At 46.9% G+C, this 19,488-nt stretch overlaps 1 protein-coding gene across 2 annotated transcripts in view; it reads left to right on the top strand.

Moving 5' to 3' along the window:
* The first annotated feature begins 314 nt into the window (after positions 1 to 314).
* The window catches only part of LHFPL4 (LHFPL tetraspan subfamily member 4), a 322,093-nt gene continuing 302,919 nt past the window's right edge, over positions 315 to 19,488 (top strand). For both annotated transcript variants that reach the window (XM_085624262.1, XM_085624261.1), the window contains exon 1: positions 315 to 3,104. In XM_085624262.1, the coding sequence (XP_085480388.1) occupies positions 2,699 to 3,104 (406 nt within the window). In that variant the 5' untranslated portion in view covers positions 315 to 2,698. The remainder of the gene's footprint in view (positions 3,105 to 19,488) is intronic.

Raw genomic sequence — 19,488 nt, 5'->3', positions numbered from 1 at the left:
TATAACTGTTACTAGTGAACGATCACAGATCCAGTGATAGAGAAGGGTGATTACCGTCTCGTGGCGTCAGGATTGGTAACATAATTATAATCCAATGAAGATTATACTAGGATCAATAAAGCCAATATTAATAACATCGATGTGCTCGAGTACAATAACGTTAGTAGTAGTTGTAAGATGATAACAGTCACGTGATATCGGTGCTGCACGCCCATTGGTTGCCGGCTGACACGGTTGCTATGGCAGGGGGAGGAGTCCTGGGTGCTGGTACCCAACCCCGGGTCTGTGAGCAGCATCTCTGAGCATCTTCGGCATCTCGGAGGCATCTCTTGGCAGCCGTGGGCACACCGGGCATGCACCTGTGACCCCGGGCCCTGGGAGCCCTCCAGACGCCCCGCATCACCTCTTGGCTGGGCAGGAGGGGGTTGCCAGGCTGCTGACGGCTGCCAGGGGGCTCCCTGCCGGACAGGGCTGCCCGGGCCCGGTGTGTGGGCGCTATCCCCGCTCCCTGGCCCCCACAGGAGGCTGTGGACGCACATACTTTGAATTGTGGATCCGGTGCCCCCGGGAGGGGTGCATCGCCGGGACTGCCTGCAGAAGCGGGGGACGCTGCACTCCCAACCACCGAGCACAGATCTGCAGTGCCGCGGGAGCGCGCCCGGCCTCGGGATCGCGCGCCAGTGGAGCCCACGGACCATTATCACGGATGAAGCGGCAGCTGCGGCGTGGAGGCGGCAGGTCGGGCCGGGGGCTGGAGGGGGTGTGAGGGCGTCCACCAGCCGCCTGGTCTCAGGGAGCGCCCGGACACCTCAGTCAGCAGTGGAGCCTGGCAGTATGGGCCCCTTGATGCCACCTGTGACTCCCCCTACGAGGGACCCCAAAAGGGGCTGTTCCTCCCTGCGCCCCTTACAGCCCGGGCTCTGTACATTGTCTACTAGGGCTCAAGAATTGAGTGCCCTGAAGTCTCACTCATAGCGCCCCCTGTCCACCCGGTGTCTCACCCTAAGCCGTCCCCTCTACTCCTACACCTGTAGACTGGTGGGTCCTCGGAGTCTGTCCTCGTGGCGGGGGCTCTCCAACCTCCGAAAGAGAGGGGCACGTGTCCTTGTCCTACTCTGGCTGGCGCCTGCGTTACTAGGGCTGACAGAGCCCCCCTTAACTTCTCCCCTTCTGGGGAGCCCGATACAAGTTCACCCCTGTCCCTCCTCTTGTACAATAAGGTAATACATGGCCGAATCTCCTCGCCCTGTGGACCCCTCTGCCCCCACTGTTGTACATTAGGGTCCAATAGGACTGGGGCCCTGACTCCTTCCCTTGTGCGGATTCTCCTACTGTTTTATGCTAGTGGCCTCCAGCTAGCCGCGGTAGTCCTATGACTGTAGGGTGGAGAGTCATCGGCTTTCTTTCACCTGCCCACAAAAGTTCTCAAGTGTATGGCTGTCGGCTCATCCCCATCCGAGTTGCCTTGTGCCATCCTTGGGTTTAATAGTAGAGGGATCCTAGCTTCTCCCCTAAGCTGGCCTTTCTACCTGTAGGGTTGAGAGACAGGCACTCTTGGATTTCCCATAGCCTGGTGGCTACTGTATCAATAGGGTTGGGAGACAGGGCACTCTTGGATTTCCCATAGCCCGGTGGCTACCGTATCAATAGGGTTGGGAGACAGGGCACTCTTGGATTTCCCATAGCCCGGTGGCTCCTGTATCGACAGGGCACTCTTGGATTTCCCATAGCCCGGTGGCTCCTGTATCGATAGGGTTGAGAGACAGGGCACTCTTGGATTTCCCATATTACCTATAGTCCGGTGGCTCCTGTATCGATAGGGTTGCGAGACAGGGCACTCTTGGATTTCCTATAGCCCGGTGGCTCCTGTATCGATAGGGTTGAGAGACAGGGCACTCTTGGATTTCCCATAGCCCGGTGGCTCCTGTATCAATAGGGTTGAGAGACAGGGCACTCTTGGATTTCCTATAGCCCGGTGGCTCCTGTATCGATAGAGTTGAGAGACAGGGCACTCTTGGATTTCCTATAGCCCGGTGGCTCCTGTATCGATAGAGTTGAGAGACAGGGCACTCTTGGATTTCCTATAGCCCGGTGGCTCCTGTATCGATAGGGTTACGAGACAGGGCACTCTTGGATTTTCTATAGCCCGGTGGCTCCTGTATCGATAGGGTTACGAGACAGGGCACTCTTGGATTTCCTATAGCCCGGTGGCTCCTGTATCGATAGGGTTGAGTGACAGGGCACTCTTGGATTTCCCATAGCCCGGTGGCTCCTGTATCGATAGGGTTGAGAGACAGGGCACTCTTGGATTTCCCATATTACCTATAGTCCGGAGGCTCCTGTATCGATAGGGTTGAGAGACAGGGCACTCTTGGATTTTCTATAGCCCGGTGGCTCCTGTATTGATAGGGTTACGAGACAGGGCACCCTTGGATTTCCCCCCAGTCTGCTGGCGCTTTTATCTGTAGGGCCGGCACACAGAGGACTCCTGGATTTTCCCGCATTGTGGAGACACATCCCATCCAATGGTCTCCTTGCCTTCACCTGCTTCGGTGGTCCTTTGAACCTACGGTTGTAGCATTTGAAGCTCTTGGCTTCCTCTCTTTTTGGCCTTCCTACTCTTAAGGCTGACGGATAAGGGGCCCCCGGCTCCTGTCACCCCCCAGCTGGAGCGAGCTGTGCCGCACAGACCCACACAATGCTGCCCTCCCAGGAGGCCTCCAAGCTCTACCATGAGAACTACATGCGGAACTCGCGGGCCATCGGCGTCCTGTGGGCCATCTTCACCATCTGCTTCGCCATCATCAACGTGGTGGTCTTCATTCAGCCCTACTGGATCGGGGACAGCATCAACACTCCAAAGCCGGGCTACTTCGGCCTCTTCCACTACTGCGTGGACAATGGGCTGCCCAACCGGGACCTGACATGCCAGGGCTCCTTCACAGACTTCTCCAGCATCCCGTCGGCAGCCTTCAAGGCGGCCGCCTTCTTTGTCCTCCTCTCTATGGTGCTCATCCTGGGCTGCATCACCTGCTTCGCCCTCTTCTTCTTCTGCAACACGGCCACTGTCTACAAGATCTGTGCCTGGATGCAGCTGCTGGCAGGTACGGCTTGGTTACATCCTATGGGATTGATATTTCAGCGGTCACCGTTGTGGCGGAGTGACCCGTCCACTGAGATCTAGTTCTGGCCCTGAATTATTTTGAAAGGGAGGTCTTGGCTGCTTATAGAATGTAAGTCCTAGTAGCTAACAGAAGGTAAGCTGAGGCCTGACTTTGGCCTAATCTGGAAGGTAAGGTGAACCCTGGTGGGGGCCCCGCTGACATGCAGAGTGGGCACTCAGTGTGGCTTCTGATGGCAGGTCATGAGACTGTTGGCTGGATCTTCTCAGAGTAGGTGAGGACATGACCGTCTTTGAGGACAGTAGAGTGATGCCATGATTGCTGAGAGATGGTGGTCTCAGGCTCTGGGGGGAGGTGACCATGGTTTAGGGGCCCAGGCCACTGTCTAAGGGAAGCCATGATAGAGGCCCCTGAATGTAAACAAGGTGATGTCAGAAGGTGCTAGTGGTGGCAGATTAGAGGACAGATGTGATGTTGATGTTGGGAGATGGCGGGCCAAGGCGAGGGTTCCAAAGGGAATGAGGTTAGGATGGTGGGAGAGATGTGCTTGATGTTATACTAAGGGATGTCATGATGGGGCGGAAGTTCTCACGCTGTAGAGGCCTCGGATGGAGATGACACACCAGGATAAAGGGCTCATATTTGGAATAATATAGCGATGACAAGCAGGCATAGGATGCGGCAGGTGCAGATTAGGGTCTCAGGATAGGGAGGCAGAGGTGAAACAGAGGGGACTCACATAGAGATAATATGACAAATGGGGATGAATTGAACCGATGTTGGCACGATAAGGGGGCGGACGATGAGGCCAGTGTCAGGGGCACATGAAGAGGCGATGTGAAGTGAGAGGGTGGGGGAGATGTTCTGGGGTAAGGGAGTTTGCAGATGAGGCTGATGTAGGTAGGCTTAGAAAGGTATGAGAATGGTGCTGATGTTGGCAGTGTAAGGGTGCTTGGGATGTGGCTAACTTCAGCGGTGTTGCCCCAAGGTGGGACGGATGTGGTCACCATGGTGAGGCCAAGAATGCTGATGATGTCAGGGCTCATGCTGGCAGCTTAAAGTTAAACAGAGTTCTGTGATCATCTGATTTATTATAAAAGTGGACATTTGTGGCTCCAACTGGACCCTGCCTTTTCCCAATGATCTGCGTTCATCACAGTTCACCTAAATGAGTCTGAATTAGAAAACGGAACTCAGGCCTGCGATTAAACAGAATATGTCACTGCTGGATTTTAACAATGAACATTGAAACATTTGAGGCCATCATTCCTTAGAATGCTGGTTTTTATTGTCAGTGAAAAGAATATTTACATTAGTTAATATTTGAGAATTTATTGATCAGTATTTACCATGATTTCAAATTGTCTTGTCCTGAAGGAGGCTTTTTGTCAAATAACTGAAGCCGAAACATTATGAACAATGTTTACTTGCGTTGTCAGCACAATATTTATGTTTGAAACAAGGTGTTAACTGTATATGGTATTGAGGTTGCTATGGGTCAATGGTTCTTACACCTCTCTTTGGTACATCATGCTGCACACTTTTGTGTGAAATTAATCTAATTCAGGAGGCACCGAGAAAGCTGTGGCGGCCATGCTTGATGGACACAAGGATCGTGCAAGCATTTATAGCTTTTTAGAGATACACTTTCACTTTGGAGTTCAAACTGAACTGGATTCAGTACTTCTTTATATTCTTATAGTGTTTATTCCACTAAAATCCTAAACATTGTTTTATCATTATTGTTCCTTATTCCGGACTGGTTAGTAAGTTAAAGGGATGTCTGAGAAGTGAAAATATCTGATGGAAAGAAAGCCAGATTCGAACAGAGCTGGGCCTCTCTGAGTTTTGACCACACGTGTGTTATTTTTCCCTGAGGAAAATTCAGGCGTTTAAGATGAAGGGAGGGCAAGACTATCTAATGCTGTATTGTCAAAGTTTGTTCATTTCGTACCATGACTTTTGGAACGGGCGCAGCATACTCAGCAGCTCAGTGCAGGGGATGGGGGCAGATGAATGCCCCATGATGGGGGTGTTGGTGTAAGACCCAGGGGGAGGGATGTCAGTGGCAGGTTCGAGGCCCAGGATGTTGGCAGACTCGTCCTGTGGGGCCTAGGACTGAGTGTCCCATGAGGGCTCTGAGGTTTCAACTTATGGGTCCTGGATGTCACTTTCAGAACCCGGATGAGGGTTGATGTTGGTTCTTCTGTGTTGAATGGGCCGTTATTGGCCCGGTATGAGCGTGTACGTATGTATGTATGTAGTATCTGTATAGATCAAAGCTTGCTGAAAGGCCGCGGAGCGCTTTACAGGGTCAAAGTCAGAGCAGGGCTTTAAGTGCAACGAAAAAAAGTAGGGGGGTCTCCCATAGGGGCGAAGCCTATATAATTAAGGCGTGACTTAAACATATACAATAAAATTGTCGTAGATTGCCACTTTACCCACATGTTTGCATAGAATCCCAACTGCAACCGGCATACGTGACCACTGCTCTGTGCGCTTTGCAGAGAGGCCAAGGATTGGATGGCCATGTATTCTGAACAGCTGTTTGACCCATTGACAGGCACTGAGAGAAACTCTCACTAGTTTCAGCCTCCACTCAATTGTTCCTGTTATAAACACCTGGATGCGACTCAATTCAAATTATAAAGTTTGCAAGAGATAATATAGTGCCTGAAAGAAAAAACATAACACAACATGCGTGAAAAAGTGAACGCTCATAGGGAATGCAAGATTCAGTAAAGCGTGTGAAATACAAGCAGGAACGACATGGCTTTCCTGAACGTTTTTACCCTCATTGTTCAGAAATCCATCAGCAGCTTTGCATGAAAGTTAAGGACATGAATAGAGGGCCGAAAGGGACACCTTTCAATGTCCGTTTTAAGTTACTGCGGGGTCTGAGACTCGGAGGGACCCGGCCCACTTAAAGCCCCAAGACAGCGTTACAATAAGATACATCTAGAGACTGGGGCTGAGTTCTGTGTGTGGAGGTGAAGTGTCTACTGAGTCAGGAAGTAGAGTTCTTCCAAAAGGAGCATCGTCAGGTCTTTCCCATGTTGGGGCAGGGCTGGGCGGTCCCGATGGATACGGGGCTGGCCTTCCGTATCGTTGCTGTATCGACGGAGAGGGCCTGTTGCTGTGGGATCACTGGCACAATACCATGGCAAACAATATGGTTGCCAAAAATATTGTGTCAAAAATATTGTTTACCACAATATTATGCTCATAATGGTAAGCACAAAAATATCCCAAAAAAGTATTGTTGACACCAATATCGTCCACAAATCGACAAAAATATATATATATTTTTTTTAAATAAATAGAGGTCAAAGTAGTAAATGTTAAATATTTTAATATATAAATTGAACATAATGTAAATTAAAGATATTCCTCTAATATTTAATACTATAAATAAATATATACTTATATAAACACACAAACACGTCATATATATATATTTTTTTGGGGGTGGCTATATAGCGTGAATTTGACCCGAAGGTTTCAGAGCGCTTTACATGAGCACCAGTTGCGTTACAGATGGACAAATTCATTTTGTTAGGCACAGGGAGTTTAAGTGATTTGCCCAACATCACAGGATGTTGAGCGTCCCTGCCAAGAATCAAACCCTGTACCCCAGCTTCGAGCTTGACCACTCTAACCGTTAGACCACATCCTCTACCAAGATATATATATATATATATATATTAATATTAATATATATATATGTGTGTGTGTGTGTTTTGTACATAGATATATATATTTATATATATATATATATATATACACACACTTATATGTATATATAGTGTAACATTAATACAAATATTTATTTTACATTATATAAATTTTTTTGATTTTACATTTATCAATCTGAAAATATATATGTGAACACACACACACATTTATATATGTTTGCAGTAATAACAAATATTCATAAAATTATTATAATGTAAAATACAAGTTTTTGTTAAATATGTTAAACTATAGACAGATATATGTATATAAAATATACATACACACTAAACACATAAACAATAAAAACACCTGAAAAAGAAAAAATGTTAACTAATGTAGATAATAAATAATATATGAAACATTGAAAAATCCCCAAAACACATTTACAAAAAATGCTATAAACAATAAATAAATGTAAAAATAAAAACAAATATAAAATAAAAAATAAAACAATTAGTGCTATAAAATCTAATTAACCAAAATTATGAGAACTATTAGAATCTAAGACCATTAAATATACTGGTTCACTTGAGTTTATGCAACAGTAGGGAAAGTGTTGGACTTCAGAGGGGTTCACTTTACTATTCTCACTCTAAATAGTGCAACGGTAGTGAAAGTCTTGGATTTGGAGGACTAACATTTACCATTTCCCCTCAAATATATGCAGCAGTAGGGAAAGTGTTGGATTTCAGAGGGGCGACATTTATTATTTCCACTCCAAACAACACAACAGTAGTGAAATGGTTGAACGTCAGAGGAGTGGAATTTACTATTCTCACTCCAAACAATGCAACAGTAGGGGAAGCGTTGGCTTTCGTAGGGGTGAAATCTACTATTCCAACTCCAGTCTATTTAACAGTAGGGAAAGTGTTGGATTTTGGAGAGGTGAAATGTATTATTCCCACTCCAAGCGGCTCAACAGTAAGGAAAGTGTTTACTGCAAAGAGGTTCATTTTACTATCCCTTTTGCAGTCTAAGGAAGAATAGTGAAAATACTTGGGGTGGGCGTAACTCGCAGAGTTTAATTCCGTGGAATTCTGCGGAGTTACATAAAAACTTCATGAGATTCCACAGAGTTCCACAAGTAGGCAGAATTCGGCATGTCGCGCTGCTCACACTGATTTTTAGCCCCATGAGCTTGTTCTGCACTGTAAAGCAGACAGAACTGCATCTTGTGGCTCACTAGAGGGTGCTGCTTCTTTCTGAAGCTCGAGTAGGTTTTCTACTCGAGCTGCAGCTTTCTCAATGCGAAACGTCACAAACTGCTGTGACCACCCACATTGAGACATCTCGCCAGGAGGTGTTCTAGCGCCCAAAAATCATGCGAGGGAATGCACATTCTAGCTCATGCATGCCAACTTAACCTTGATGAGCCGCATGCAAGAAAATACTTTGCCACATAACGGTTGGTGGAGCTTTGTTGGAACTTCGCATTCCAAGCAGAACACGGAGTGGGCAAAACTCGTTGAACTCCGCTGTCAGAGAAGAATTTTCGCCCACCACTAAAATCCTAAACAATAATTATATGAGTAACCCCATGAATGTAGAACAAATATTTAACTCTTAAAATAAATATTAATTAACATAAAAAAGATATGTATTTATTAAAAAACTAAAAGAATGAATCAATTTACATAGTCACTATTCAATAAAAATTAATAAATAATTGTCATTCAATTATCAATTAAATAACTTCCCAACTTGTACTCCTACAAACCTAACAACCCACACCTAAATATACCTAAAAAAATAATTGTTCAATAACTTATATATTTAAAAAACATTAAATAATCAATTAACTATTAATAATTAATTGCTTATTAATTATTACTTAATAAGCTTATAACCTAGACCCCTAAAAACCTAGCATCCCACAACTAAAATAAAATGAAATAAATAAGTAATCCACAATTTACATATTTAAAATTCAATTAAATAATGAATTAACAAATAATAATGAATAGTTAACTTATTATTACTTAATTCAATTTCCACCACATAGCACTATAAACCTAACATCCAGAAACTAAAATATGAGTCAAATAGATCAGTATTCCATATTTTACATATTTAAAAAACAATGAAATAATAATTATTAATACATTGTAAATTATTACTTAATTAACTTCCCACCCTACACCCCTACAAACCTTGCAGCCCATGACTAAAATATCAGTAAAATGAATGTCTTTCATAAATTATATTAGAATCAATTAATCAACCATTACAAATGAATTGTTACATCAATAATTGATTGATTGATTGAATTAATTTCCCAACCTACACCCCTAAAAAACTAATAGCCCACAAATAGCATATATCAAAATTAAATCAGTATTACTTAAATTACATAATATAAATCAATTATATAATTAAATAAATAATAATAAATAGTTCCTAATTAATTATTACCTAATTAACTTCCCACTCTATCCAAACCCAACAACCCACTATGATTCAATAAATTACTATTAAAAAAGAATACAAAATTCAGAATCACTTAAAATTACAAGCAATATAAAAACAATTAACATTTATTTTAACAATAGTAACACATACCATTAATATTACAACTAAAACACATTAAAATAATAAAAAAACAATCTTTTTAACCACGATATTAGTGAAAACAATTTTAACACCATCAGTATTATTTACAATGATATTATTTACCTCATGAAACAATATTCTCGTCAACGATATTTGTGCTTCACGCTATTTGTGTGTCACGATATTTAATTTCCGAAACGTCTGTCTCCCGATGTTTTTGAATCGATGTTTTGTCCAAACAGCGTTGCTTTGTCGTTTGCACTTCATCTTCAGTCTGAGGGTGCCCAGAGAGCCGAGGCTGCACAGTAATGATTTGGCGGAAAAAGCAGGTGGGTATAAAGATGGCACAGGCTGGCAAGGGGGACCGGTAGAGTTCCATTTGGGAAGGGGTGATGTAGTCATATTTCTTCAGGGCCATGATGAGGCATGCTAAAGCTTGTCGGATTCCTTTAAGGGGAGCAGGGTGAAGTCTGGGAGGCATTAAGAATTACAAAGTGGGAGAAGAGGTGATATTGGCACAATTGAGGCCCGGGTGGGTGCTTTCAAAAGGGGTGGGCATGACTCACGTAATTCTGTGCGTTGCAGGCACCTGGAATTGGCCATATATTCTGTGAGATTATGTGGAATCATGCAAGAAGAGTAATTCTCCATTTAGCTCTATTTTGGTCGTGCAAAGATGCCACGTCGCATACAAAACTGGCGCAAGGATGCATTTACTGCTAAGAAATAGTGCTTAAATGCAAGAGAACATGAATCGTGAGCACGAGCAGCTGCTCACGCTTGCTAAAAGTGCACTTGGGATATGATTTCCCCCCAACTTATTGCCGGTATTTAGCACTATATTCTTAATGAAAATGCACTGTGGTGTCTAAAATGAAGTAGCGCTTAATGCAAAAGAACGTGAAAAACTAGTGTGAGCAGCCACATATTCTCACTTAGGGCCTGTTTGTGAGTTTGATGGTGCGAGAGCAAACTGCGACTCCGGCGGCCCGCTCCCGCACCGCCAAACCTGTGTGCCCACCGACTGACAGATTATGAGTTACCACGTGTCCTTCGGGCTTTTCTTGGCAGTCCTATGGCGGTGCTCCTGAAAATGGAAACCGCAATGGGAACACCAAAAACTTTCCTGCACGGCATGGATTGAACGGTCCATGTCTTGCAGGAATGGGGTTTATGCACACAGGAAGGCACATGTTGTGCCCTTCCCCTGCATGTATCCCTATGCACATGGGCAACAGGGGACCTTGTAGGGCCCCCTTTGTTTCAGGACCTCCAGCCTTTTTTATGGGGAAAAGACATTCATGACACCGCTGGCGGTCCTGAAACTTGTAATATGCATAGCGGTGCTGCAGCGGCACCACCAGCATATTACTGAGGCCCTGACCGCCGTGCAACCACCAGGGAATGGCAGTTCCATGGCGGCTACAGCGGTGCAATGGCAGTCCGAGCCCCCAACTTGTAATGGGGCAGTGGGACCGCCCGGTGCAGCAGTGGTTGGACTGCCACCACTTTGCTCCTGTGAGTCTCTCAGTTCTCAGACGTAATTGTGTTATCATGCCTCGAATAATCATAAAAATGTTACCAGACCTGCAGGTCCAGTACCTTGAACTATCTACTCAACCTCACTGTGATGTACTTGACGCATAAACTGGTCTCATTTTGTCATTCTTGGCAAACATTTTATGTTTCAGAGATACCATTTTCTTCATTATCACATAGGAACACCTTGCAATATACGAGTTCAGCATTCCTGCTGTACAAAAAAATCCTATTCGGTTTGAATTAATAGACTAAACTATTGCTCTATGCATAATAAAAATCAAGCCCACATTTAGGGTGCACATGACCCCTGACTTGCCTCTTAATTCACTAATAGCATTACCATCAGGGCAGGAATATATCTCAGTTGATCTTAGAAAACTCGCATTTGATAACTTTATTAATAAAGCATGAGGGGGCAGTGCACTGTCATTTACAGACAGCACCTTTTGTATTGAAATTGCCAAAAATGTTCCCACTCACATGCAGTTTTACTTAGAAAACTATACAGTGTGCAAACAATCTGTAGAAATTGGGTTTCAGCAAACACATCACCAAGTAAAGTGTTCTGATTTACTTTCGGTCTATAAAATATATTTTTTCATCACACAGAATTAAAGAAACAAAGGCTTTCATAACTACTGAAATTTATTTTGCAATGTTTGTACAGTTCACTTTTTAAATGCACCTCAGAATAAAATACGACATCCCACAGCCTTTCATTTCACACTTAGGCCCCCATTAGGATGGTGGGTGGACTTCAGTCCGCCCCCAACCCTAGCGGTGCTGGGACCGGCTGCCAGTGGTGTGGCGGTCCCGCACTGACAATTAGTATGCGACCACCACCCTGGCGGTCGCATCCCGCATCTTTGACATTGCGGCGTGCTGTGCTGTAGGCAGCACCGGCCGCAATGCCAAAGATGCATGTTGTGCATTGCCATGCACAACGTGACAGACACCGCGCAGTGCCTGCCACCTTCTGCATGGCAATGAAGGGGCTTCCCCCCCCCGGGGCCCGCAACGGGCCCCCAAAGTCATTTACCGCATGCCTTTCCATGGCAGAGTCTCTGCCATGGAAAGGCATCCCCAACGCAGCCATCATAAAATGGATGGCGGTGCCTGCAAGGCACCGCCACCATATCGTGTGCTTTTTCCGCCCGGCCAACAATCGTGACGATTGGCGACCGGCGGAGAAGCAGCGGACGGTCTTTCCATCCGCCGCGGTACCCCTCGCCATAGTAATATGGCAGGGGGTAAATTGTGGTATGATGGCGATCCGCCTGCCATCATAATGGCCCCCTTATTGTACAACACCTTTGTCAGCCAGTTCACTTTACAAAATCCTGGAACTTTGCAGTAAGAGAAAAAAAAAATTGTAGATATGAACTGACTTTTGACCTCTGTCCCTGAACACAGAATAAATGTAACAAGATTTAAAGGCATCTTTAATGCCCCTTCGCCTTGTGAGTGCACAAACACCTGTTGTTTGTCAGCTGCCAAAAGGGCTGAGTAGGCCCTAAATAGAGCTCGCCCGCATAAAACCTGACTGGCCATCACCCATCGATACCTCGGCATCAGAGAGTGATGCAGGAGACCCGCAATGACGCCCGGCCTGGCTCTCACCCCTGGGTGGGTTTGGTGTTGGCGGCCATGGGAATGCAGACAGGGGCGGTGTTTTCATTGATGGGGTGACCTTGTAAATGAAACACTCCTCCTCCGCACACCATCTTTCTTGGCTTGCATCTCTTTATCATTCTTTCTCACTCTTCTACCCATCTCTCTCACTCTATCCCTTTCTCTCACTATCTTTCTGTCAACTTTTCTTTCTCTCTCAACCACCTCTCTCTAAAGCCTTATCTTGCCTTCTCCCCTGTCTCTCATTCCCTCTCTCTCACTTCTTACTCTTCTCTCTCAAGCTTTTTCTTTAGCTGTTCCCTTCCTCTCTCTTCCTCTATCCCTCTCTTGCTCACCTCTTTCTCTTTATATATTCTCCCTTCTCTCTCAGTCTCCACCCTCTGTCTGCTTCTTCTCTGTTCCATCTCACTCTTTATCTTAACTTTAGCATCCCTCTCTCCTCCCTATTTCTATTTATCCTCTTTCTCCCCTCACTCTTTTTTTGGATCCCTCATTCCTCCTCCCTCCTTCATCCTCAAATCCTTTCTCAGTCCCTCTTTTTTCACCTCTTGACACCCTTGCCTGTATAGAACTCTCTCCCCTTTGTCCATTTCTCTCTCTTTCTTTTCTATGTTTTTTTTCACCCATTCCTTTCTCCCTCTTCTCCCCAGCTCTCCTTCCTCATCTCCCTGTCTCTCATATTATCCGTTGCTCTCTCTTCACCCTTTCCCACCTCTCCTTTGATCCTTTCTTCCTTCTTTCATACCTTTTCTTTCACAACGTCTCCTTCCTCTCTCTCCTTCCTGTCTATTGCTCTCTCTTTTAGCCCCTCTCTGTTCTCCCTACCCCTCTCTTTTATCTTTCTCTGTTTTCCACACATCCTTTTCACACCTTCTTCTCATCCTATGATTACATATAATTCCCACTCTCTCCATCTCTTTCTGCTCCCTCTTCTGTATCTCTTCGCCCATCTCCTTCTATCGCTTCTCCTGGTCTCTCTCTTTCCTCGCACCTCACTCTTGATACTTTGTCTCACTCCTTCTATTTTTCCTATTCTCCCTCCATTCTCTCTCTCCTTTCCCTGCCTGTATATTATCTCCTTCCTCAGTTCTCGCTTTCTTGTCTCTCTCACTTGTTCTCTCTTCCTCCGCCCTGTCTGTCAGGTTCCCCCTTCCTTTTTTCTCTCACTTGTTTTTTCTTTCTCCTCTCTCTCTGAATCGCTCCTTCCTTCTCTCACACTTGTTTTCTCTTTCTCTTCTCTCTGAATTGCCCCTTCCTTCTCTCTCACTTGTTTTCTCTTTCTCCTCTCTCTTTCTGAATCACCCCTTCTCTCTCACTTGCTTTCTCTTTCTCCTCTCTCTCTGAATCGCCCCTTCTCTCTTGCTTGTTTTATCATTCTATTTCCCCTCTCTCGCTCCTCACAATCTAAATTTCTCTCTTGAATGCCTAGTTCTCTGCTTCTCCTTCCCATCCTTATCTTTCCCTTTCTTTGTTCCCATTGGCTTCTTTTGCACACCCCTCACATCAAAATAATTCTCTCTACCTCGATCTTTCTGCTCCCTTTTTTTGGGTCTTTTCATTCATTCATTTATTCATTCATTCATTTTCCCCTCTCTCTCGATTCCCGTGTCTCGTTATCCTTCTTTTCCCTCCTCTACTTTTTCTCACTCTAACTTCTTTCTCATCCCTCCTTCCCTTTGCTCTCTCTCCCCTCCGTCCCTTTTCTCTCTCATTGGCTCGTTCTCTCCTCGCTGTCTATATCTATTCTCCTCACTTCTCCTCCCTCTCTCCCCTCGCTTCTCTATCTCTCTGCTGCCCTTCTCCACCTTTGACTGCCCCCCTTCCCTCTCCTCGCTGTCTATATCTATTCCCCTCACTTCTCCTCCCTCTCTCCCCTCGCACCTCTATCTCTCTGCTGCCCTTCTCCACCTCTGACTGTCCCTCTTCTCTCTCCTCACAGTCTATCTCTCTCTCTGTTTTCCTCTTCCTTGCTTCCCTTCCTCCTTCTTATCTATCTCTTTACCTCCCCCTTTCTCCTTTCTTTATCCATCTCTGCCCCTCCTCACCTCTCTTTTTCCCTCTGTTTTCCCCTCCCTTGCTTCTCTTTCTCCTCTCTCTGTGCCTCTCCTCTCCCTCTCTCTCCACCTTTGCTTTCCTTGTTTCTCTCTCTCCTCAGTTTCTCTCTCTGTCTCTCCCTTGCTTCTCTTTCGCCTTTCTTTCTCTCTTCGCCTTTCCTCCCCACCTCTCTCTTTCCCTCTCTTTTTCCCCTCTCCTCCCCACCTCTATCTCCCTCTCTCTGTTTCCCCTACTCTCTTCCTCTCCCCTTCACTCCTCTTTCCCCCTCCTCTCTTTCTCTCTCGCCTCTCCTCCCCAGCTCTCTCTTTCCCCCTCTATTTCCCCTCTGCCCTCCTCTTCCCTCCTCTTTCCCCCTCCTCTCTCTCTTTCTCTCTTCACCTCCCTCCCACCTCTCTCTCCCTCTCTCTGTTTCCCTTCTGCTCTCCTTCTCTACCCTGCACTTCGCTTCCCCTCCTCTCTCTTTATTTCCCTTTTCATCTCTCTTCCCCCTCTCTCTCCCTCTCTCTGTTCCTCCTTTCCTCCTCCTCCTCCTCATCTTCCCCTCCCCCTCTCTCCCCCTGTCCCCCATGCCCTCCTTCTCCCCCCTTCACTTCACTTCTCTTCCCCTCTCTGCTCACAGTCTTTCTTTCTCTCTTCATCTCTCCTCCCTACCTCTCCCTCCCTCTCTCTCCCCCCCCTCTCCTATGGTGACCAACCGTCCATAAATTTCACGGACAATCCGTAATTTCGGGGACGCCATTTGTCCGTAATTTTAACCGGACACCGGTCGCACCACCCTAAAGCCGGCACAGCTTCCACCCACCTCCTTCTTGACTCCGTTGCTGCTGAGGTCGGGTGTAACAGACTCCGATGCAGTACCAAAGCTCAGATACTCAGCAGCATTGGAGAGGCACAGCGGGATGGCCACCCTCGCACCTTTAGCCCTTGATGAGCTGTTAAGAGGTGCTTGAAGGTGACTGAGAGGGAGGGGCTGCAGCTTCAGGAGCAGGGGCATCTATTCAGATGCAAACAGCCCTGAATGCATCATGTCTCTGCAATTTAGAGGGGCCTCACTCATTCCCTTTCTGCCCAGAGCCCCAAAAATCGTAGAACCGGCCCTGATTACACAGAGGCAGCACGTGGTTCTCTTCACAGAGCTTAATTACTGTCACTAAATTGTAAGCAAACCTCAGTTCTTCAAACATGCAGTCTATAATGTAATAAAATAAAGAAATGGCACAATCGCACCCACACTGATTAACAAAGTATGGAGGACAATCAGTTAAACCAGTTCTCTTGGAGTATCTCTTTTAAGTACTGTACATCACAGTGGGGGGTGGCAAAACTAACATTTTAGAAAGAGAGCCCGTCGTCTCGTTGTCAGGTCCAGGAGGGGTTGAGGAGCCCTACCCCACCCTGGAAGAGACCAAGATGATACCTGAATACTGTATGCCCACCCCTGTGCCCACCCTGGTGGATCCTGTTCCCCCTCCTGTGATGTCTCCTTGCCCCCCCAGTGATGGCTTCTGTCCCCCCATGTGGTGGCTCCAGTCCCCCCCTCCGCATGTGATGGCTCCTGTCCCCCCCTGTGGTGGCTCCTGTCCCCTCCCCTCCGCCTGTGATGGCTCCTGTCCCCCCTGTGGTGGATCCTGTCCCCCCCCCCCCGCCTTTGATGGCTCCTGTCCCCCCCTGTGGTGGATCCTGTCTCCGCCCTGGGTGGCTTCTGTCCCAGTCCTGGAATGGCTCCTGCAGCGAGGATGAAGTTCTTGATGGGCCTCTTCTCAAAGAGGGTCAGCCCAAAATTAATATGAAAAGGTGAGCGAGTGAGTAAGTGAAGGGATGGGTGGATGGCTGGTTGAATTAGTGAAAGGGTGAATGGATGAATGAAAGATTGAATAGATGGATAATGAGAGAGGATGGATTGATGAGTGAGTGGAGGGATGGATGAGAGAAAAGGTAAATAGCTGGATGTATGGGTGGAAGGGTAGCTGGATGGGTAAAAGGGTGGATGGATGAGTGAAAGGATGGATGAGTGAAAAAGTGGATGATGAGTGAGTGGGTGGATGGATGAGTGAAATGATGGATGGATTGATGAATTGATAAGTGCAAGGGTGAAAGGATGGACGGATGAGTGAAAGGGTGGATGTAAGGATGGATGAGTGAGTGAAAGGGAGGGTAGGTGGACAAAAGGATGAATAGATGAGTGAAGGAGTGAAAGGATAAATGGATGAGAAAAAGGATGGATGAGTGATAGGGTCAATTGATGGATTCATGAGTGGATGAGTAGATGGATGGGTGGGTGGGTGGATGGATGGAAGGATGGCTAAGTGAAAGGGTCGATGGAGAGAGAAAGGGAGGATGGATGGATGACTGAAAGGGTGGATGGGTGGAAGGATGAGTGACTGGGTGGATGGGTAGAAGAGTGGATGGATGAGTGTACAGATGGATAGGGTGAAAGGGTGGATGGATGGATAATGAATGGATGACTGAAAGGATGGATGAAGGGATGGATGAGTGAAATGATAGATGGAAGGATACATGATGGATAGGTTTGCAAATGGTTGAATATGTTTGGATATGGCTGGGCTTACTTAAATACTATTGCGCGACCTCCTCTGATGTGTCTGTAAAACTTACCTATTGTCCTGAATTTTTGTCCTGAATTTTGACCTCCTGTCCTGAATTTGTGTCCTGAATGTTGACCCTTTGTCCTGAATTTTTACACTCACCGTCCTGAATTTGCACCAATGCCAGTTGGTCACCCTACTCCTCTCCCCTTCACTTCTCTTTCCCCTGCTCTCTTTTTCTCTCTCCATCTCTCCCCCTCTTCCTCTCTCTTTCTATCTTGATCTCCCCCACACCTCTCTCTCTCTGTCTGCCCCTCCATTCCTCCTCCCCCCGTTGCCTCTGTATAATTCCCTCTCGCTTCCCTGAGTACGCCTGATCGAGTGACGGCGGTGCGGAGCTCAGAGACCCCCCTCCCGCCCACGCAGCCGCATGATTTCCTGGATCTATGTTGGGAATACGCCGAGGACGGGCATGATGCGGCGCGAGACTCCCCTCCCTCCCCGGGGGATGCGGTGAGCATCATTTTAATTCAGGCTGCTTGGGGTGGGCGGTGCTCGCCCACGGGGGCTGCCTGATATCAAACCGGCTCTACAGGAGGCGACTGTCCTATAAATACCGACCTGAGCCTGTCCTGTAAATACCGACTTGTGCCTGCCCTGTAAATACCGACCTGTGCCTGTTCTGTAAATATCGACCTGAGCCTGTCCTATAAATACCGACCCTGGCCTGTCCTATAAATACCGACCTGTGCCTGTCCTATAAGTACCGACCCTGGCCTGTCCTATAAATACCGACCCCGACCTTTCCTGTAAACACCGACCCCGACCTGTCCTGTAAATACCGACCTGAACCTGTCCTATAAATACCGACCTTAGCCTGTCCTGTAAATACCGACCCCGGCCTCCCTGTAAATAACGACCCGATCCTGTGCTCTAACTAATGACCCAAGCCTGCCTAATAAATACAGGCCCGAGCCTGCCTATAAGTACAGGCTCGAGCCTGCCTATAAATACAGGCCCGAGCCTGCCTATAACTACAGACACGAGCTTGCCTACTGTAAATACAGACCCGAGCCTGCCTATTAATACAGGCCCGAGCCTGCCTCTAATTACATGCCCGAACCTGCCTCTTAATACAGGCCCGAGCCTGCCTATAAATACAGGCCCGAGCCTGCCTATAAATACCGGCTCGAGCCTGCCTATAAAAACAGGCCCGAGCCTGCCTATAAATACAGGCTCGAGCCTGTCTACAAATACCGGCCCGAGCCTGCCCATAAATACAGGCCCGAGCCTGCCTATAAACACAAGCCCGAGCCTGCCTATAAATACGGACCCGAGCCTGCCTATAAATACGGACCCCGGCCTGCCTATAAATACAGGCTCGAGCCTGCCTTTAATTACGGACCCGAGCCTGCCTATAAATACGGACCCGAGCCTGCCTAGGAATTTCAGACCCGAACCTGCCTTTGAATACGGACCCAAGCCTGCCTATAAATACAGGCCCGAGCCTGCCTATAAATACAGGCCCGAGCCTATAAATACAGACCCGAGCCTGCCTATAAATACAGGCCCGAGCCTGCCTATAAATACAGGCCCGAGCCTGCCTATAAATACAGACCCGAGCCTGCCTATAAATAAAGGCCCGAGCATGTCCTATAAATACAGACCCGAGCCTGCCTATAAATATAGGCCCGAGCCCGCCTATAAATACAGGCCCGAGCCTGCCTATAAATACAGGCCCGAGCCTATAAAAACAGGCCCGAGCCTGCCTATAAATACAGGCTCGAGCCTGCCTACAAATACCGGCCCGAGCCTGCCCATAAATACAGGCCCGAGCCTGCCTATAAATACGGACCCGAGCCTGCCTATAAATACGGACCCGAGCCTGCCTTTAAATACAGGCCCGAGTCTGCCTATAAATACAGGCCCGAACCTGTCCTATAAATTCAGACCCCGAACTGCCCTGTTGTGATCAGAGACAGGGGTTCAATAATGGGAATTTGGCAGTCGCGGCCCGTGCTGGTAAGCGCGGTGGGGTGGGGTGCGGGAAGTCGGCATACGACGGGGTAGTGGAAATAAAATAAATAAATAAAACCACTTTCCTTGCGCTTGCCGCATTGTCGACTAGGCGATGCAGCGAGAGCAAAGTAAGTGGTTTTATTAATTTATTTTATTTTCACTCTCCTGTCGAAGCTCCGAGCTTTGCACGAGTCCAGCATAAACTCACAGCAGAGCTCAGCATAAAAAAGCCACAGTCCCATGTTCCCAAGAAGAAGTTAATAGATGGAGTGTCACCTCTGGTCACA

Source organism: Triturus cristatus, chromosome 9 (assembly GCF_964204655.1).
Source record: "Triturus cristatus chromosome 9, aTriCri1.1, whole genome shotgun sequence".
Classification (NCBI taxonomy): Eukaryota; Metazoa; Chordata; class Amphibia; order Caudata; family Salamandridae; genus Triturus; species Triturus cristatus.
Note: the sequence above shows the minus strand (reverse complement) of the source record. Positions and strands in the feature narration are given on the sequence as shown.